Here is a 22201-nt window from a genome sequence, read left to right as displayed (position 1 = left end):
GTCTAAGGAGTCTGCCCTTTTCAGCACAACTGTTGTTTGCTTCCCTTTTACATGTATGTAGGAGGTACAGCTTTGTACTGGGTCTTGTAAGGGAGTGTTAGAATAGATGGTTAACTCTGGCCCTGGAGTATAGCTGGTTTCTCTTTTCTCCCAGCAGAGACACCGCAGAGAGGATACAGAGGGTGTTGGACAGTCCAGGAACTTTCTTTGACTTGAAGTCTGATGGATCATCCAGTCCCAGCTCTCCAGAGTTCCCCAGCAGGAAGAGCAAGTGAGTTGAAAATAAATGTCAGTATTTGAAAGATGCTCACTGTCTCTGGTATTGGCTTAAGTGTGGTGCATGTCTCGCTCTGTTGGAGGCTGTACTGAAATTGTCCACATCAGGCGTTGTAGCATCTCAAAAGTTGGATGTCTGGCTGTGGCACAGTAATTCAGAGCCTGTCAGGAACTCAGCTTTCTTAAAAAGACTGTGATAAAAGATTGGACCACTTGATTTTGGTTGTATCTTTACTGTAATGTTAGCTTGCATCCAACAGGATACACAAAGTCCTAGCTGTCCAATTATCCATGTTTACTCATGTGTATGTTTCCTCTATAGTTTGCTGTGGAGTGATTTTGGAGCTTCATGGAGAAGCTTGGACAAGGGTATGTTGGGATGTTGGGTTGTATTCAAGTTCTGCCCCTTTAAGCAGGATTCATGCCGCTGCTCCCAACCAGCGTGAACTAACCTGTCTCCAGTCTTCCCAAAGTGTTACAGCAGGATTCCAGCACGGTCCCATGTATTGCACCTATGTTTCATTGCTAAAGCACGCCATACCACACCCAGTGGTATGTGCAAAACACTTCATGCAGTAGTCTGCAAGTTAATTCTCCAGTTTCTGGTTGTCAAAAACGGGAAAAATGCAATTTCCTGGTAGTGGAGCTTTGCTGCTGCTAAGCCATATTATACTGGGATGTGATCATACCTAGAATACTTCAGGGAAACCACCCATTTACATTTCCATGACTCCAGAACACCCTGTCTAAACCGAAGGCTGCAGCTGACTTTCTGGAACAGTTTGCCACACCTAATTTTTTTCAAGAGAACTTGGATGAGACCTGTGGCAAAAAAGATACCAAGTTCTTTGTATTAGGGCATTTCTCTTTCTCATGACTGTGGAGACTCCTAATAAAATTTCAGGAGGTGCCCTAGAACCAGGTGTCTATGGTTATAGTTGCTACAGGTGCCAAATTTGACAAGGAAGGGCCTCCCTTCCAACTAGACCCAATGCTCCCTAGGAATTACAAGCTGGTGACCATCTGCAGCAGTTCAGCTACCCAGTTGTATGCTGTCCTGAATTTTGTCACAGCTAAGGTGCAGAGTTCTGGTATGTTTTTGTTTGTGTACTAATTTTTGGGTTGGATACGTGCCCAGAATTTTGACGTGGAGGAGGATGGGAGCACATCTAGGAGATACAGACCATTTAAGGTGCTAGGGACTAGAGGGAATGCAGGACATGGAACTGCTGATTGGTCAGCACCCCCCATCTTCCAGCATTACCCCATCATTCCACCTTCCCTTCCTCATCCTGCCTGGGACCTTGTTAGTGAACTAGAAGTTCCTGACAGGCATGTGCGAGGGACTCTTGCTCTGATTCGATAGCTGATTACCTTGTATAATCACCAAGAACTCTGCTTCCCCACTTCCCAGCCCCCATTCTCCATCAGCTGAGGAGGTGAGCTGCTGCAGTGGCTGTTTCAATTTGGTATCCACATGCTTTCAGAGAGCAAACACAGCATGGGATTTTACTAACAATACTTGCATGAATATTGTTTATGCACATGAGGCATGACCTGTATGATTTGCCAGTCTGTCTAGTTCTGTCCCCAGGATTCTTTTCCCAGTCATGGACTCAAAACCACTTAGGATCACCAGAAAAAAAAGAAGTATTTTCATAGCTGTGGTGGTTTAGCCCATTCCTGTAAAGTTCATTTACAAGGTGGGATGCAGCATGGAATTTTGCACAGTGATTAGTCAGAGTTGTGATCTCAGTTAGGGATTAGCCCATGTGCAGCCATGCTTTTTGCATGACACCTGGGACAGGGAATTAAGAACATGTAATTCCACCATGTAAAGCCCACCATTTTCAGCAAGACAGTATTAGCACAATATTGCAGGAAAAGGCTGGGAGTGTAAAATCTGTCTTGGAGACAGTTTACTGGCATTCTGCTGAAATAGCCTACCTGTTGTTCATCAGTTATGAAACCAGGATCAAGATGTAGGCATACTTCCAATGCAAAAGAGTTCTGCCTGGTTCTAGAATAATTTATGTAGTCCCTATTAGATAACAGAATGGGCTATCCCTGGTAGTGTGTCATCAATCCACTCCTGGTTTTCTCCATAGAGTCACAAGAAATTTCTGTTACCACAGAAATGTCCAGCATGTTGCTACTGGTCTTAAGTAATCATTTCAGATTCAAGCTTGGAATGATCAACCTCTTCACCTGTGTTTTACTAAAACCAACCTGGAAATAAATGCAAAGGGAACACATTAGTAATAGATTAATTATTTTACAGTAGAGGCAAAGCAGCACTTACTTTCTCGCATGCTGAGTTTAACACACGTTTATGCAGTGATCAGCCAGCAATTCATTAAACTGCATTTTTCACTTGAGCTAACGGTGTCTTCTCTCCCACATACAGGGACAATTGCCCTTAGTTTTTCTGCTTTACTGCCCAGGTAGCCTTCCAAATAATCCTTCTTCCCAAGGGACAGACTCAAAAGAATGAACCCAGCCTATGTAACCAAGTAGTAGAACTCTTGAGGATCAGACGACTTTCTGGGTTGCATCTGAGAAATCAAGCACTGTACTGTGTATGTCCATATCCTAGGAAGAGTACATGGGTTTTTTGTATGTGTGTTTTCCCTCCTCAGACACATCTGAGTGGGGACATCAAGCCAATCAGGAGTGGACCGGATGCTACTCAGTCATTGGGTACCTCACTGAAGACACTGGCAAGACTTTTGGGGTGAAATCAGAGTCCTGGCTAAGAGGAGCATGAATGTACTTAGAGGACCTCAAGGACTGTGGAGAGACCGAGTGGCACCAAGTAACGCTCCACTGGCAGTTCCTGGAGCAGGAATTCTGTGAGAGGGAGATGGACAGATAGCTCCTGTTGGAGCATTTTGGCTCTATGCCCTTCCCATTGCCCAATCAGCAGCCACTGAACCAACCTCTACTAATGATGGGGAATGGAGGCCACCTTGAGTGCGACCCCTTCTCTTCCCTTCTCTCCCCTCAGATGAGTGAGAATAGTTTGGCCTGCAGAAGGCCAGAGCAGAAGAACACAATTCCACCTCTGTCTCTAGTGCCTTGACACAGGTCAAGAAATGCAGTGCAGAGAAGGAGGATGGAGAAACCTGCTGAGGAAGGGTGCTGAGGAGGAGATACTTTGTGGAAATCTAGATCCCAGTTCACTTAGGTTCATGTTATTGATTTGCTCTGCTGAGGGAGAAGCATGTTGGCCTTCATTTCCTCCAAAATATATTTCCTAATCTCTTGAGGAAATATCTTTGGCCTATATTGGCCCTGTCTTTACTGTTCTCCCTGTTGCATGCTGGCATGTAATATGCCTGGGACTTTAGGTTTCATTACTGCTTGTAGGTCAAGACTGGCCACATTTTGCAGTGTTTCTGAAGGAATAAATATATTTAGTATGTTAAAGGTGTCTTATCTTTCTTGCCTCTCTGTTTTTTTTGTTCCTTAACATTTTTAAGCACTTCATCTCTCTCTTACTAGCTGGTCTCTTATGCAGACAGTGAGTATTTCACCGTAAATTTGAGGCTCACATGCACAGTGCACCTTCTACTATATAAGCATGTCAGCCTCATGGACTGCTATATCTCCTGGATGACTGTAAGCAATGGATCCCAAATTCAGCTGGGAAGAGCTGACCTTAAAGGGTCTTTTCTGATAGATCTGAAACATGCACTAGGCTACCTCAGTGTCTGTTCTATTTGAGAGAGTGGTGGTAAAGTGATCCAATACAGTTTGCTTTGAATGTCCCCTTTAAATGGCCTTGTGGGAGCTAAATTTTAGTGGGATGAACCTACAGGAGTCAGTCTACCAGCAGCTGGGCACATGGAAAATCACTGGGATGGGAACACTGTCCTAGGTGTGTTCCTTTCTGTAAGCATCAGGAAGGCTCTGACTTGTCTGTGCAAGAGCTTGGCACTTGATCCTAAATAGTTTGACACTGAGACATCCTGCAATAATGCAGATCTCAGTAATGTGTTTCTACCTCCCCATTGCTTCCTTAAACTTTCTTATTTAACTGTTATTTAACTGTTCTTATTTACACTGGTTAATGTCTGTATGCTTTCCTGCCTCCTCCTGTTAACACCTGTACAGAAAACAGCAGTAACAATTTATAAGCTTTATGACATGAAAAGTATGCTTTTTATGGGCCCTTTGTTCTGTCTGGAATTTCACATAAGACCAAACAGGACAGCCTGAGAGTGGCTGTGGGAATGGGTGGCCCAGACTAGGTTGCACTTGCCCTTTATACTCAGTTTAAAACCTCTTCATACTTTATTTAAGGGTCTTAAAATCTCTGATCTCCAAAATAAGGCATCGGTTGATTTTAATGAATGTCTAGATGTATTTAGTACTTAAATGCAGGTGGTTTGACTCACTCTGCTTTATTACACTTAGGTCTGTGACTTAAAGATTCATTTAGACTTGTCTTTTCATACAGTTATCTAGAATGGAGACAGAGAATTGGTGTTTCTCCTAAGTGATGTAGCAATTAGAAATTAAGGTATGCCTGCCAGTTCACCTGAATTCTGTTCCTAGGTGGAAAAACTAGCTGTGGATGAATACTTCATTCTTACTGTTTCTGACTGCTGTATAATAAAGCTATGCCTCAAAAAGTTAAGCCTGTGTGTAACAATAAGCATGATGATGTTGAATGCTTGCATTTCACAGAATGCTCAGGAGTCAGACTTCAGGATACTGTGTGATGCAGCCACTCTCACGTTCATCATCCAGTGTAAGCAGTTGTTGTAGTGGATTGAGGGAAAATGGAACATCTGAGGAAGAGGAGAATGACAGGGTGGGTGTATGATCTCTAACAAACAGAGACTACCCTCCCTGATTTTACCAGGTGCATTATTAAAACACGTCTTCTTTGCCCTCTCCAGGAGCTGATGTGCTCACTTAAGGGCCCTCCAAAACAGGATTCAATGGTTCAGAGTATGTGGCTGGATGACAGTGACTGCACACCCAGTACTTCTAGCTCACCAGGTAAAAAAGAAAGAAAAATAGAAAAAACCCTCTACTTATGCTTCTAGAAGCACATGAGAGGTTGAGCCAAATCTTTTGTATGCTGTACTTAATATTTTAGAAGCACAGGTAGATGATAGTCCAGGAAAATGGGGAGAGAAGCTGCCATGCAAAGTTTAATGGGGAAAGAATGTTTCAGGGGCATGAATAAAAAGCGCTGTACGTACTGCAAAAGGAGTTACAGTAGACTGCAAAGAATTAAAGTGTTTATGTGTTTTCTGTGGAGAGCTGTGGTTGCATTTCTGAATGCAGTTCACATATAAACTAGATAGTTTGGATATGGGATTATAGGAACTGCTTCCTGAACAAAGCAGTATGCTCCTGAGAAGGTGGGTAATCAGGGAGCTAACCTGCACTGTGAGTTTTTTGCCATGGCTAGGTTCTTAGTCTAATACTTGATTAAAGCTGATATAGTTGATTAAAGTCAGCTTGAATCCATTCACAGTGCAGAGATGGTTATAGTCCTTAGCAGTTCTCTTCAGTCCCATAGCAGGGACAGCTGTTGCATTTCCTGCTGTGGAGCTGGATCACCTGCCCTGATCTCAGATTCTGTTTGCAGTTGTGTTTCACTTCGTTAAAATGAACTGGTTTGAGTTGAAGCACTTCTTGTTGAGCATCAGCCTTAAGCTAAAATTAGGGAAGGTTTAAATGAGTTTGTCTGTTTCTGAGAATGAGGCTGTGTAAGGTTTTGGGAAAGTATGATTGAAAAGACTAATCTTTTGAGTTTGGAGAGTCAGTAGAAACTGTGAAAGGCAAAACTTAACATTTGTTGCTGAAAGACTGGAATAGGAGCATGTTGAGGTCGTAAGAGATACTAGGGATTATGTGTATGGCAAGGAAGAGAGTTGGTTGGAAGGAACTGTGAGATCTTTATAGGAATTGTGTGAAAAAGTATTGTTTGTAAAGATTACAAGGGCCAGACAGTGGAGCCAATTTACTTTGAAGAGAGAGTTAGGTCTCAGGCTCCACAGCTGCTGTATATGAGATATCAGGAGTGGCCATGAGATAGATCCCTGCTTAAAATTGTCTGTATCTTAGCAACAGCCCTGAAGATGTGATACTGTCAGATACTCTGCAGAAACCTCTGTTCCTCTTTTATTGTGGATGCTGGAGGCAGGGATGCTTTCCAGTGGCCTCTGCTGCTCTTCACAGATAGTTTGCCTGTCTGCTCACTCCTTATTGTCTCACAGTATATAAATCATTAATGTGCATCACTGAGAATAATCATTACAGAGAATGCAATGTAAAGTTCAACATAATTTTTAGGTTTTACAAGCCTGGGGACAGAGAGCAGTATCCTGGTGTTTTAGTTTTGCCCTTTATTGAGCTATCCAGGAACTATTCAGCCACAGTTAATGCACTGTGTTAAATCAGTCTGAACTGACTTTTTTTTTAATGGAAGCCCACTGTGAGTCCAGGTCTTACACTGAATGATTCAAGCATTCCTAACCCATGCACACATTCTTGGGTTCTCCAATTTGCCTTTCAGATTGAGAGGGCAAAGTTACAGGAAAAGGAAAAGAAATTGTCAGCAGTCTGTGGTCATCATGCTCCCAGATCAAGACATAGGGAACTGCCATTGCCAAAATATTTTCTGAGTTGGCTTTGAAGCACCAACATGTCTCATGTGCCAGTGCATATCACATGAGGCAGACGTGACTTTCCCCCTAGCCTCAAGGGCAGGATAAAAATTCAGCTATAACTCTCCTTAAACCCTTAGATACTTCCAGTAGTGTTAGATGTGTTTTTATTCAGTTACTTGGCCTATTAGTCACTTCCTACAAAAAACATGTATCATAATTAAATTTCAGCATAGTGGACCTGGGACATACACAAAATACAGAAGAACCCTCATACTGTAAATTCATGTTGTTTAAAACCAGAGTTTAGCAACATTTGGCAGTGATTTACCAGTTTAGTTTTTAAATCTCAGTTTTAAATTACATAATGAAACTGGGAAAGGGGATAGTCTACCTTGGAAAAAATGCTGAAAAAATAGTTGCATCTCATCTGTTTCCTAGAAAATACTGGTGTGACATATAAGTCAAAAAGAAAAAAGTGTTCCTGGGAAAAGCATTTTAGCTTACCATCTTACTGCAGGAATCCCTCATTTGCTTTCTTCACTTTCCTGATTGAAAGACAGCTAGATATGCCATCAGAGGTATTCACCTGCTCATTCTACCCCTTAGCACATTCCACACTGATATAAATTCTTTAATTCAAACTCTTTCCATTTTCCTCTGATTTAAAGAAAAGAGTTATGATACAGATTTACTGTTGTGACGCATTTATGCATAAACTCCCACAAATTTTACTGGTTATGAAATTACCATATTTAGTAGTTTTAACCATAGAATGAATAGAATGGAGAGTCACCTAAGAATAAATTTAGAATGGTTTAAGAAGGCTGTTGTGTTATGGTGAATATAAGCTGATTACAGAAAACAAAAGAATGCTTTTAATTTGTGAGTTTTGTGGAGTATTTAATCCCTGGTTTTGCCGTGGTGTTGATATGTGATGAGAGGCAAATTCCTTAAACCCTGAGGTCAGATGTGGGAATCTCAAGGGAGGGGTCAGAGGGAAAAGGAAGACAAACACTGTGAGAGCGTAAGATTAGAGTCTGCTTCACAAATGTGTCTCCTTGGGAATAAGGCATTCAGATTGTCTGGAACCAGTGGCTGATGATTTTTTTTTAAATGAAATGAAAGCAGTCACTTTCCTCATGTTTCAAGCTGGAATGATAAATAGGTCAAGGTAACACTAGTCAGTCTGGGCACAGGTACATTCCTTTCACTCTTACCTGTGGATGAGCCACAGATCTGTGAAAACTTTGGGGTAAAACCAGCTATGTGTGCAGCTCCTGGGATACCCTCTTGATTATTTCTGTATTGTTCTGTGCTTGGTTCCCTTCTAGGAAGCAGGTTGCTTCCTTCCAGCAGTGTTGCTGGCTCCACTGGAAAAGGAAAAGGCAGCAAAGCAGATGCTCAGCACCATAATCCAGTAAGTGCTTTAATAAAATGTTTCCTTCTCACTTGCCCAGGGATAAGGATGGGAGAAAAGAGAGAGGCTTTTTTAGGAGTTGCACACTGGGGGTTGAAAGAGCAGTAGGAAGGCACTTTCAGAGGGAGGCTAAAGCAGTGCCTTGTTCTGCAGGCCTCCATTTTGTGCTGTGTGTGATGTCAGCGCTGGAGGACTGTCTGCTGCACGCGGGGTGAGGAGCACAGGTAATGGACACAGGGGGTGGAGAGCCACGGGCCCCTGGCCATCCCTGCCTCACTGAAACAGTGCAGCAAATGCTCTACAGCTGCTCAGGAAACAGAATTAGTCCTTTACCTTCTTCCCCAAGTGCTCTTCCTTGGCCAGCCACTCTGGCCTGTCTGATTTACCTAAGCTCTCCCTTTCTTGGTTGCCTCATCCCTCAGGGAACAGCATTTCCCATTGAGATTCTTCTCTTTGCCCTAATCTAGGCACAGTTTTTTTCTCTTCTTTGTCTTTGATTGTTCAGTTTCCTTTGCTCAGATGCACCCTACCTTTCTCTGTGCCTAACCTCTGCTTTTTATAGTTTCATTACTTTACAGACCCCCTTTCTGTTGCTCGTTTTCTGATGATGTGCCTATCTGTACACTTGCTTATTTGCTTTCAGCCTAGCATTGTTGGGACCTACTTGTTCATGCCAGTTTCACAGCTTTTCCAGACATGGGAAGTGGGACTTGATTTCCTGGTGAGGTCTGTAATAGAGAAAAGGGGAACACAACTGCAGGTTTGTTCCCTAGAATTCATAGTCCAGTTTTTCCTGTTTTGCTGAGAGTCTCCTTTTGCTCAATGTCCCTTTCCTTGCCCAGTATCTTCTCTGGCCCGACAGCTAAACAGCTGCCTTGAAAGTGGTGAGCCTCTCAGGAACTAGTTTGGTATATAGCTGAGTAGAAGAGATACCATCTTTATGGAAGAAAATTCTTCCAGCTATTCCTAAATATTCCTAAATAGCTTGTAGTTTTTATTATTGCTGTTTAGATCCTCACTGCTCAAGTTTTAGCTGGCCTGCCACCTTGTGGCATTCAGAGCAGTCAGGTGAACAGTTCAGCTCCATGTGGTGATGGCCACTGGTGCAACAGCAGATCAGAGAGGGGAGCTGGTACTCACCACTGAGACTGCTTCAGTGTGTGCTACGACAAAGATCAGAACTGAGCATGACAGTGCAGCTGCCAGCCAGAGTTTACTGGGGTCACCCCCAGAGTGTCTGCCAAGAGCTTGTGCTCACATCATGTCTGTAACACAGGAGCAAGGTTGTCTAAACAAGGGGCAGAACTCCCTCAAAGTTCTGCTCCCAAACAGGCAAATTTTGCTCAAAATAGGTATGGAGTCAGAATTGCAACAACATGCAAACTCACTGATACCAACACAAAGACTCTGGTTTTGCATTTACTGGTGGCTATTACAGGCAATAAACAATGTATCTCAGTAGTGCTTAAATGCCTTAAATGCTTAAGGGTTTTGAGCATTTAATTTCCAGATTTGAAGTAGGTTGAAGAGCATTTAAGATCATTTTGTGAAATATATTTCAGTCTGTAGGATCCATCTCTTTTGGTCCTTCTGCCAGATGAACAACGTTCTGCCACCAAGGCTGTTTATTTTTCAATCGATCTGGTTCAAATAACAAAGTTTCATGAGACCCTGGTTTTCACTGTGAGATTATTTCCAGATGTTCTTTGAATTCTCTCCAGCTCCTTAACAGAGTTCATTATTTCCACAAAAGGGCATTTTACCCATGTCTGAGACAGCACTACTGGCTTGAAGTGATGTTTTCATCATTCCATTTATCACAACCTCTGAATCAGTTTGATAGCAGATTGGAGGCTAGCAAGTTTCAGGGGAGAAATGGTAAAAAATTTCTTTAACATGGCTACAAGGGACTCAAAGAAACCTACATACATGGCACCCACATACATGGTAACTTCCCTGTCATTCTAACTCCTCTTACCTCTCACAAAGATTTCCTTAAGTTCAGGCTGGATTTGCCCAAAGACTAACAGGTGCACTGGTAGAAAGGAGGAAGGAGGAAGGACTCCTCCAGTCCTAGGGTATTTCCTGAAGAGCTGAAAGAAGTAAAAATTGTGGATGGGGAAACAAATGATACTCCCACAACACTTAGAGCTGTAAGAACATGAAGGATACAGATTTTTTTTTCTGATGCTTTGTTCCAGGATTTGCTGTTAAAGTGAAAACACCTGAATATGCTTTACCTTGAAGTTCAGAAAAAGACAAAAGACAAAAAAGGGAATTCCAGCTGCTGCTGTTTCATTCAGTGATGCATCAGAGATAGTGTGGAATTATTGAGAAATCAAACTTCATATGAACCAAATTTCCATGTGTTATTCCAATTCAGCCAATACAGGGCCAGGCTCAAACTGTTTCCATGTGAAATTTCTTAATTTTACTGTTTGCATACCTTTCCCTCTGCAGACTACATGATGGGAAGTCCCTCTCAGCCATATCCAAATCACCTTTGGATAGGCAGCAATTAGGGCATCCTTGAGGAAGCAAAACAGAGTCTAGTTCAGTTACCAGCTGAACCTACAATGGTGCTCACCATCGTCCTCCAAAGACATTACTGTAAAACTTTGATTAATTAAAAACCTCTGCAAGGTTTGGGGTTGGTGCCCAAGAATGCACGTGTGTGATGGTTTCCTCAAATGTCAGTCACTGCAGAGCAAGGTGTATCAAGTATTCTCCAGGATGGGGACAGTTCCTTTTGAAATACTTGATTGGTTCCCTAGACTCTTCTTTGGGCTTGAATTGTGTCCTTTCCAGCTGCCATGATGCAAAGTAAAAGGAAGCATTAATACCTTAGCCTGTGCTGCTTCTGTCTATGTAGTACACTGGACTTAAAATAAAAGTGGAATGTGGCCAGCTTTTCTTAGGTTGTGTGTGTGTGTTTATAAAGGACAAGCAGGAAGACATGAGAAATCCAGAGATTGCCGTCCAGTAACTATGTAATCCTCATGTTTTTAGGGTAAGGGAAAGAAAATCAACCAGGAAAGAAGAATGTTCACTCTGCAAGAAGTTAAATCTTTAATCTCTAATGTTAATCTTTGATCTGTTGAAAGAAAGGAAGCACATTTGTATTGGCAAACACGTCACCTGGCTGGTAATACTGGCAAACCTTGAAACTCTTCAAAATTAGAGATGCAACCAAGCTGTAAAGTTAACTGTTAAGGATGAGAAAGCCATCTCTCCATAAAATTGAATACATTCAGATAATCACTGAGGATTGTCATATATATTTTCCTTCCTATATATTTCCCCAGGACTTTTCACAGCTTGGAGCTTGGAACTGGTCCCAGCCATTTTTCACCTGCAAGACAAACCAGCACAAAAGAGACAGTTAAAATGTATTCCATAGAAGTGATTGGCTGGTCATTTTTCTGCAGCAGGATTACTGTTCCTACTCTTTTGAAGAGTAACTACTGGTGATGGGATACAGATTTATATCTTGTTTGGCATGCTTCAGCCAGCTCCATAAATCTTTCATTGTCTAGTCACAATTGAAACTGTACAGAAGAATTCTTTTCCTCTATGACAGATGAGACATTCTGCAGGTCTGGGGTATTCCATGAGGGTCAAATCAGTTCTTTTTAGGACTCGTTTTTGGGGGGGCTGGGAGTTATAAAAAAAGCAAAAAAAGGGTGCAAGGCTGGGGAGTCAGAGAATCAAAAGGAAAATCTGATTAAGTCCTTGGAGTTGAGATGAGAAACCAGGCCACAAGATTCCAGTCAGTATTAGTGACTACTGTAGTGGGTGCTGGGTACTCTTCTTCCTCACTCTCATGTTCATCTAGAATATTTTATAGAATCAGAAAGTCATCCAGAAGGTTAAAAAAAAACAAACCTCAAAAAATTTCCCTTCTGTTTAAGCCTATGACTAATACTAATTTGCATGAATTAATACTTTCTGCTGAATGTTTTCCACAAATGCATCAGAGCTAATTATGTGCATAATTCTTTCTAGAGACATACTCTCTCAAGTGCCAAATCTGGAGCTCAATAGTCAAATGTCCTCTAACTCATAAAAACAGGTGACTTTAGTTTTATTATTTATCACAACCTACTTCAATCCCTTAAAGAATTTAGTGTGTATTCTGTTAATAGAAAAATGAAAAGAAGGATGGCCACCATATGAATAGCTTTTAAAAAGTTGTGTAGGTAGACACAAGTTATGGATTGGGGAGCTGTAATAATGTACTTTTACTAAGAAGGAACAGCTGTGATGTGAAAATGTTAGAACTACAAAAAAAAAAAAAAAGTAGCACCAGCCATAGTCTTAATCTTAGCCAAGGCCTACTGTCCAGTACCAAAAGGTTAAATACGAATATTTTGAGAACTGAAGAGTTTCAGTAGCAGTTTGAGAATGGCACATGGAGCACAAAGCATTGAAACATACCAAGAGAGGATGGAGAACTCAAGTTACTTCTGGTCTGGAAAATTTGGTCACTCTAAGTGTACTGAGACAGATTTCAGTCAGCAAGTTTCATTCCACGAGAAGGATAACCATATTTAACATTTGAAAGCCCTTAAGAGTGTTTTACTCAGCTGCATTACATATTTCATTACAAGAGGGTGAAATCATGAAACCAAAGTGATGTTATGAGGTAGACTCACCTATAACACTGCCTAGCAGCTCTAAACGATCGGAGCCAAAAAAGAGATGAGGTTTCCCATCATAATGTGCCACAACAGCAGGCATCCCAAATGCCTATTGACACCATGGAGATGAAACAGAGAATGTTATAATGAGAGAATTTCTTGCAGACACATCATCAATCTCCAGCAATAAATCCCAATAACTTCTACTTGTTTTCCTCCCCTTCTTTTCACCTTCTTCATTCTTAAAGATAAGTCTAATGAAGCCATTTGGAAGTAGATGACTCTCCAGAGCCTGTGTGCCCCTTTTGAAGGAGCATGAAAAACAACCTGATTAATCCACAGTTCTGTTTCAAGTAGCAATAAATGGTATCTCTTAGTACTGGTCCTGTCCTTGCTGTCCAGCTGGAATGAGCTGAGTGGGTCAACCTTGTTTTCCCAGATGACAGCGAGATAAACCACCAACAACAGTGAGATGGCTTTCACACACTGAAATACAAGGAGCACCCTGAAGGGATGGTCTATATAGTGCTTTCTAATCATCACCCTCACTGTTCCTTGCTTCCCTGTATTCTTAATAGGGAGGAATGCATAGCTGTGAAGCCCATTGCCATTGGAAGCATCTCACCCCATATTTAATCGCTTCAGCTGTTGTCTCTTTCAGTCGGTCCTTCACTGCAGGGGATGAAATCATTTCAAGTGCCTTCTGGGAGAGCTCTGCTGAGAGCCCAGCCTGTCGGGCAACCTGAGAAAAGATTATATAATTAAGAATACTCTAATAGTAAATATTCTCTATCCTGGTCTAATTAATTTAATCTTCAGTATTATCACCTAAGGTCTACTGCCAAAAAAATTCAAAATACTCTTGAAGCACTTCTTGCACAATTGTCTTGCTGTATTCCCAACCTATTCATCATTTAACAACTCTCAGATACAAAGCAGAAGAGACATTTTAAACTTCCAAGCCCCAAATCTGCACTTTTTCCCCCAGTAGTTCTGAAATCGAAGAGGAAAAAAAAAAAAAAAAAGAACCTTTGATACAATGACTCATCAGATAACTTACAAAAAAACTCAAGCTGGTGTTACGAAAAATAAAATCTCACTGTACAAGCTTACCCAGACAGAAACAGTTTGTGTGACAAATGTGGCCACATGGGATCTGTAAGGGACACTACATGAAGGACACTGTAAATCACAGAAGTTAAACAGTTGCTGGTGTTACTGCTGTATCTTTTTCACCTCCCCTGTGCCTCTGCCACACAGGAATGAGACTAAGTAGCCAAATTCAAAGGTACAATGTTTGTCTGGTAACACAACTATAAGTACCCCTGTTAATAAAGTGTTTCACACACACAAAAAAAGGTAAAAAGAAAAAAAATAAATACAATATTGCACATAAGCCTGCACATGCAGGTGTTAATGACTTTCTTTCTTTCAATCACTATTTTTGTTTAGCACCCACATTTTCTTGTACCTTCTCCCACTTACACATCAGGGAAATGGGGAGGTCTTTTTGACTGTGCTTGAGCAGGAGGTTAAACAAGTGTAGCCCTGGACTAGAACAAAATGCTTGGTAGCCACACGGTTTAGACTGCAATATTTACACAGTGACGTAGTATCTGGTCCTCACCATTTCAGGGCAGAAGGAGTGTGGAAGTGGACTGGGGCAGAATTCAGACTGTACATTGCTGCTATAGCAATTTATGTGAAGCTACTGCTGACTGAATAAAGAAGTGAAAAAAACCTAAGGAATTATTACCAAGTAAAAAAAGTTCCATTTTCTTGACTGATGTGTAAAATAAATTCACCTATAAAGACTCAGATGATTGGGTTGGGCCCTCTTATCCACCTTTGGCTGACAAATTTCCAGAAGAGAGGAAAGTTTAGTACTTGCTGCAGAAGTGAATGAAGACAGACACAAGCAGACAAGGGGACACCTCCCTCTGCCTTGATGAATGGGGGGGATACTCACTGGCTGCCAAACTGTGACTAAATTAGAGATCTTTCTGAGTATGGAGTTTGTGGCGCTGAAGTTCTGCATGTCCTTGCTTTATTTAAATAATGATGGATTCAGAGGCTATGTGACAACATCCTGTATATAATTATGTGCTGAGTCTAGCTGGGATGGAGATGCTTTTCTTCACAGCAGCTGGTATGGTTTTGTGTTTCAGATCTGTGACCAAAACAATGCTGATAACATCCTAATTATTTTAGCTATTGATGAATGGTGTTTGCACAGTGTTGAGGCAGTCTCTGGTTCTCACTTTGCCCCCACAGTGAATAAACTGGGGCTTCACCAGAGACTGGGAGATGACCTGAACTAACCAAAGAGATATACCATGCTCAGCAGTAATTGGTGAGGAGGTGGTTTAGGGAGTTTAACCCTTTTTTTGGGAACTGTCTGAGCATCAGTCTGCATGTAGGAGGTGGTTCTTTGTTTTCTTTCACTCTGCTTCCACTTCTCTTTTTCTTATTAAGCAATTTTATCTCAACCCACAAGTTTTCTGTCTTCTATTCTTCTTTTCCTCTCCCCTTGTCCTCCTGGGCAGTGGGAGGAAGCAAGTGAGCACCTCTGTGGTGCTTAGCTGCCTACCACAGTGAAAGTACCACACTTTAATTTTATCCTTCAAATCTTGCTTCTTAAAAAAGCAAAATGCAAACATTTGCTGAAGTGTTGGTAAAAAAGCTACATTAAGATGAAGCTGAAGTGCAAGGACTAGATTTGGGGGTAACAGTTAGACTGCAAGTTTCAGATTTCAACTAGGGACCTTGGATAGGAGAGATTAGTCATGGACAATTCCTCTCTTTTCTTCATATTCCAAGACTTATAATGTAGAAAGGAGAGCCCTTCAAGAGGATCTCCTGATATACTAACTTACCTGCCATCACAGCTTTTACTGTAATAAACAAAATCGAAACAGCAAAAGAAAGTACATCAAGAGTATAATTTCCAGGCATATAAGAGGGAAATATAGCACTGAGCTTAATAGAAAACCTGACTCCATCACTCCAAGGAAAGTCAACTTCCCCAAGTGTTCCATTTCACCTGGAAATTTCATATAGCAGCAATACCTCAATGCATTCTACAGAAACTGTTCATACTTTCATGACTGTTAATAAAACAGTATCAACAGATAACTCATTGTCCAGCCTGGGTATCTTGCACATGAATTAACCAAAAAAAAAGTGGCTTCTGGTTCTGAGTGTCATACAAAGCATGACAGGAAAAAAACCCCCAAAACATTCCAAACAGAGCTGCTAGGGAAATTAAATCAATTTCTTTCTACCTGAAATTTTCCAGTACTCCAAGTGTTCATTTTGACTAAGCTGTGTTTATGTCTATTACTGATCCAAGTCATCAATAAGAGTCTCTATCAAAAATGCAGAAGCACCAAGAAAAAGGAGACACACTTACAGCCAATATATCCTCTGGCTGACTGATATCTTCATGCTGGTGAAAGAAGAAAATAAGTAAATCAGCATTTACGAAACAAAAGCTCAGCTCTGGACTTAAAAGCAAGTTTTCTAAGAAAACAGGAACAAACCTAATACTAGTTGCTGGAGAAATGACCTCAGAAAAGGTCTTAAGTCAGCTAATCTAGGAATGTGTTAAAGTGTTTTCTGATATGAACCACTGATCCACACAGCCCATTGAACCCACCATATAGACCCAAAAGAAGGCACATTAAGCTGACTATAAGCTTGTTCTTTTCATAGTGGCTCCTGAACCATTGTGACTTTAAGTTCCTGCTATGACTTTTCATTAAAAGACATTTTCTTCCTCTTGCTGAAATTCCACATTTGAATGATGTGGGACAGGAAAGGTGACAAGAAAAGGTCAAGAAGTTGGCCACATAAAATACTGACCTGTGACCAAAACCGCATCCAGAACTCCCTAGATAAGGGTTCCAGGTACTGTGGGTTTGTCATGTCAATGGCTGTGACAAAGCGCATGGCCGCCAGACTGCCTGGATTTGTGGGGAGACAGAGAACACTGAGACAAGGCACAGGATCAGGAGCAGGGGTGGTCTGCATGAGTGCCACCTAGGAACAGTGTGATCTCCCCTGTTAACAGTCCTGAGAAACCCACAGTCTGTAGTAGCTCATGTTGATCCACAGTTATCTCCCACGCTGGTATCATTCACAGCCATATTTCCCCAGAGATTTCTTTCATGGCTTAGAATGTACAGACTTCATACTGCTCACAGGTTCAGGAAAAGGCTGCACACAGGGAATTCATCTCCACCTTTACTGGTAGGGAGAACTCGAACCAGAAGTGCTAGGGATGAGAAATACCAGCTAAGCTAAGACTCTTTCTTACTTGTAGCAAGGATACGCTGGAAGTCATCTCCGGACATGTGTACAGGCACCTGGTAGTATTTTCCCATCCTTTTTATATCCTTCAGCATGTATTCAGCACGCTTTGGTAACATTGCTGGTGGCTTGTTACCTTTTAGGAAAAAGTTCTGTTGAGATTTCCAACTGTATTATAATAACACTGAACAAATTATGCCTCATGCATATATGTACCTAAGGAAAAATCTAAGTTCATAGTCAAATTTCATATTGGCTTACTGAAACATACTCAGCTTTTCCAAATATAATGCTATGATTTAAACATGGTTTATTTCAGTTTTGCACTGATCAAACCTTTAAGATAGCTGAATCAGTTTTAAACTAAGGTACAAACGTCCTAGCAGGGATTTATGTTGCTTCAGACAGATTACTTTTACGCTTGAGAACTCCTAATGCATGGGCAAACTGATGCAAAGACTTGTTGATTGATAAGTCTTGGTGATCTAATTAAGGCCATGAGTACTGTTTCAGGACATCCTTGTATCCTTCCTGTGTATTACAAAGTGCAAGTGTTCCACAAATTAGTTCTGGTTTAAAATCTAACTCTAGGAAAACATATATTATTATTATTATTATTACTATTATTGTTATTGTATTTTAGAACTGATGAACTTTAGCACAGACTGTCAGTGTAGTTGCAACAGTGTGAAATTCCTTGTGACTTATTTCTCAATCCCTCTGGAGCTCCACAGTCCTATAGTTAATTAGTTACTGGTGCCAAAAGGTAGTTCAGAGCTGGCTCTGTGTGGGCTCTGCACACACCAAGGGCCTGCACACTAGTGCTGTGCTAGTGAAAAAGGTATCTCCCTGCAGTGCTAACCTCCCTATACTCCATACCGGTTTGTTGCATTATGCCAGCAAGGAAAGCTGGACGGAAACGCAAGTCAATATTCCAGATGGGCTGGTACCGGCAGAGAACCTGCAACGTGAAAGAGAAGCGATGGATTCACAGTCAGAGACGTCGATAGAGCTGTGTGCAGCTACGGCAGTAAACAAACACCGCAGATAAATCTTTTCCCATTGTATTAGGGCTAGTCCTAAAGCCTTTTCTGGATGCTGCCAGAGAACTCTGATCTCAGAAAAACTGAGGAGTCTCTATTCGTGCCACGGCTATATAAGTCTAAGCAGGGTTAAGTAAGGGCAAGATCAAGCTCATGAATGGAGGCTCGCACTTGTTAAACATGAAAACTATCCCCGAAGCAGAATGTTCAGCACTAACTCCTACACTGCCGTTTGGCTCGGACACGCTTCCCCGGTGTCCCTGGACTTCAACACGCAAGGGAGAAGCCCAGGCACCCCTAAGAGGTGAGAGAAAAAGTAACTGCGGGCCGGGAAGGGCACTGCCTGCAGCCGGCCGGGAGAGCTGCCCTTGAACGGCCCTGCCGAAGGGGAGGCGGCGACGGGACCGGCCGGGCGCCAGAGCCGCTCAGGCACCGCGGAGACCCGGGAGGGGCCTCTCGCCCTCTGCCGCCCCCTCACCTCAAACCCCAGCCAGGAGTACGGGGAGATCACATCGTAAAACAGCTCCACGAGCGTCCGGCCCATGCTGGCCCCGTCCCGTGCCGCGCCTCAGCTCCCCAGCGCCCAGCGGCCGCGGCACCGCCCCGGGCAGGGAGCGGGAGCGGGGCGGCCCTTCCGCCCTGCGGGATGGATCCTCCCCCGCCGCCCCTCCGGCTCCGCCGCCCCTCCGGCTCCGCCGCCCCTCCGGCTCCGCCGCCCCTCCGGCTCCGCCGCCCCTCCGGCTCCGCCGCCCCTCCGGCTCCGCCGCCCCTCCGGCTCCGCCGCCCCTCCGGCTCCGCCTCCCCGCAGCTGCTGCTCGCTCGGCCCCGCCGTGCGGCTCGATTCCGGCGAATCCCGGCCCGGGAGGGCGAGGAGGGCTAGGATCGCAGGGGGACCGGAGGCAGCCTGTGCCCTTGTCCATGGCGAGGCCGGGGGAGAGCAGGGAGGAGGGAACCCGGGAGCTGACTCAGCGGAGCAGTCCAGCATGTTTTCCCGGGAGCACGGCTTCCCTGCCGGATCAGCAAGCGATTTACGTGTCCCTGGTCCTTTTATCCCCCTACCCTCTATGTTCCCACACTTGTTCCTCCTCCATTCACAGAAGCCCTTCCCTTTCCTCGCCTTTGGTCCCTCCCTTGCCCATCCCACAGGAAGTCCTGTGCGATCCCAAGCCGCTCTCCTTCTGCCCGGCTTCCCTCCGCCGCGCAGCAGCCCCCGTAAGTTCTGGATGTGATCTGGATGTGATCTGGAACGTACTCCTGGATCCCTCCTCTGTCTGTAATCTTGATTTTTTAACAAAGCAGCTTTTTGAATTATGAGTAACTTTAACTCAAGAATGAAAAATCTGAACTGCCAACAACAGTTTGTGACCCCTCACTGAAGTCTTTATTAACGCCTGAGTGCCGGGCAGTGAGCCAATCGTTAAGGAAAGATTTTGGAGAGCGATGGGAAGTGTGAAGTCTTTACCAGGCATATTGGTGGCAAAAAAAAAAAAAAAAAAAAAGAAAAAAAGAAAAGAAAAAAAAAAGGAGTAAGTCACTGAATAAAAATTCTATTTAGGATAATTGGTAGGGCTTCTCCAAAGGGAAATCCTGCCTTACATTTTTCTGAAGTGGTCAGAAATACTGCAGAGTGTGACTTTAAAGAGCTGGTATAAGTCACTGCCTCAGGCATTCTCTGAGGTCTGTGGGCTCCTCTCTTCAGGCCACTGGAGCCTATGGATGTGACTGCTGCTTTCCCAAGTGCTGGTTCAGCCAGTAGTGAGGCTGAGTGTGTGTCCCAGAGGGATAAATATATACACACAGAGATGACTCCAACACAGCCGGCTACACAGACTGCAACAAGCACTGCTGCCTGTAACCCCACTCACAAACAATTTCCTTTCGTAGCTGTTTTTTTCAAAAGTTTGAAAGATGGATTTGTGATGAGCTCAGCTGTAGCCTGATTCTCTTGGGTTTCATCCTGTAAGCATCTGTTTTCATCCCTTCAGACAGAAATTTTGCCTGATAGATCCCACAGTTAAGCCATTTTACATCTTTTATTAATCTTGTGCTGTTAATATGCTTTCAATCCAATTCCTCCAATTATCCTAAATATTTCCTTGTGCAGATCCCATTCAGGGGCAGACAGAATGCTGCAAGAGTTTGGCTACAAATTTTAACACATTTCCAATATCAGTCCACTTGTCGCATTGAGGATTATATACCCCAGTTACCTGGGAAGCACTCAGCTGAACTGGATCATTCCAATGACATCAGATGTTGCCATCTCTGAGTCCCTAGGGATCCCTTCTTCGTTGTCACTGCCTGGTGCACCTGGAGAGAAGTTCTGTCCTGTGTAGATAGTTCTGACAGGGGTAAATAGCCTGCTACGCCTTTTTCTGGCATAGAATCAGTTGCCCCTGTCAGTTTCTGCTGCCTTTTCCTGTTCCTTGCAAACATTTCCTACTTTCCCAGTTTTCCTGTTAGTGAGCCAGGAAAAGTAGATTGCATGATGCAGTTAAATCCCATGGGTGTATGTGTTTCCCACCTTCTGTGCCTCACAGCATGCCCGCAGCACACCTGTCAGGTCTTGTTGATGTTGCTGCAGAAGCAATCAGCAAGGATTTCTTTCTCAAAGACTTGGCTGAAACAGAATTTTGATGATTTTCTTGCAGTTCAGTCTCCATTCCTAATAATCCCCAGAAAGCTCTCCCATGTATCTGGGAGGAAAAGCACAAATTTGAGATCTTTGGACAACTTCTAATAATAAAATATCATAATTTTAAGAATTAACTCAGTAAAAAAATAATTTAAATGAAGGCATTTAAAAATAAAAGCAAAAAGTGTCCAGTAAGTCTAAGCAACAAGAAATTATAAGAGAAATTTGAAAGATTTTAACAGCCATGCTTGTTTATCTTCTAAGTATGTAATCACTTCTCTACAAACTTATGCAAACTAATCCTAAAAGCAGGTTGTTCTGGTTCTACTAGTGTGGATTAGCATTTTATAAACAGTGGTGTATTTCCAGAAGAAGTCAGTACAGCTCAGCAGTCTCTATCAGTGTCCCAGCTCTTCAATGTCATCATAGCCTGTATCTTCAGGAGCAGGGGATGAAGGTGTCTCAGCCTCAGAGGTCCTGTTCCTAGGAGTCCAGTCTGAAAACATGAAGGGAATAACACTGAGAGATATAAATGCACATCCTGTATGTATTACCTCTGTGGTTGTGCAGCTGTCAGTTGTCTCCTCCAGAAATTAGAACCTAAGTTCTATTTTAGGAGTGACTGTGAAAGACCTGAGAAATGCTTACGTCACTCTGCCTTCCGCTACGTGTACGCATATCCAAGGATCAAGCTTTGTACACAATGTTAAAATGAATATATTCATGGGCTGTTAAAAAAAATCTCTAATGTCTCTCTAGTTACTTGGAGTCCTATATTTTCATTATTTTTCCATGTCCTCAATAGGCCAGAAATATTTATCCCTACCCCAAAAAGTAGAGTTCAGATCAGAAGGTGTTCCGCAGTTATATTAAATGCACAGATAAAGAAAATTTTATCTTAAATATTTTTTGGTAATTCTTTCTGGATTTGATGGACCGACCTGACAAAATTTAGTGCTAGGTTAAAAACCTATCTGAATCCATCCTCCAGGCACTATCCACTGTCCTTAAGAACTCGCAGAGAACAGGCTCTGAAAGACTGGGAAAACTTGAGCAACACATGCTAATTTTTAAGCTGGCATGTGTGGGAGAAGAAAGAGGATTAGGAGTTACAGAAAGTTCAAGTTCAGAAAGATATGAGAACAAATGAACTACTTGTAAGGAGACAGGAGCAAAAGAACAAACAGGCAGATAACAGATTACATGGGTTTATAAAAAATAATCCCCAGCAGCTGAGTCTGATTTTT

At 42.6% G+C, this 22201-nt stretch overlaps 2 protein-coding genes across 20 annotated transcripts in view; one reads left to right on the top strand and one right to left on the bottom strand.

Annotated features, from left to right (window-relative positions):
- LOC138111713 (rap1 GTPase-activating protein 1-like) overlaps window positions 1–11236 on the top strand; it is a 44828-nt gene extending 33592 nt beyond the window's left edge. For 7 of the 19 annotated variants that reach the window (XM_069017988.1, XM_069018072.1, XM_069018037.1 and 4 more), the window contains 6 exons: window positions 155–271; window positions 4969–5095; window positions 5184–5286; window positions 8240–8325; window positions 8479–8549; window positions 10527–11236. In XM_069017988.1, the coding sequence (XP_068874089.1) occupies window positions 155–271; window positions 4969–5095; window positions 5184–5286; window positions 8240–8325; window positions 8479–8502 (457 nt within the window). In that variant the 3' untranslated portion in view covers window positions 8503–8549; window positions 10527–11236. The other 12 variants (XR_011151451.1, XR_011151454.1, XR_011151448.1 and 9 more) reach the window with 10 other exon arrangements.
- A 134-nt stretch (window positions 11237–11370) lies between these two features.
- Window positions 11371–18971, bottom strand: GSTK1 (glutathione S-transferase kappa 1). Its single transcript, XM_069018096.1, has 8 exons — window positions 18798–18971; window positions 18156–18237; window positions 17284–17412; window positions 16830–16930; window positions 16378–16413; window positions 13591–13707; window positions 12981–13074; window positions 11371–11677 (listed from the first exon to the last, which is right to left on the bottom strand). Exons 1-8 carry the CDS (start codon window positions 18861–18863, stop codon window positions 11637–11639), a joined length of 666 nt encoding a protein of 221 aa, XP_068874197.1. The 5' UTR covers window positions 18864–18971; the 3' UTR covers window positions 11371–11636.
- Between the last annotated feature and the right edge of the window lie 3230 nt (window positions 18972–22201).

The sequence above is a fragment of the Aphelocoma coerulescens genome, chromosome 1, assembly GCF_041296385.1.
Source record: "Aphelocoma coerulescens isolate FSJ_1873_10779 chromosome 1, UR_Acoe_1.0, whole genome shotgun sequence".
NCBI lineage: Eukaryota > Metazoa > Chordata > Aves > Passeriformes > Corvidae > Aphelocoma > Aphelocoma coerulescens.
Note: the sequence above shows the minus strand (reverse complement) of the source record. Positions and strands in the feature narration are given on the sequence as shown.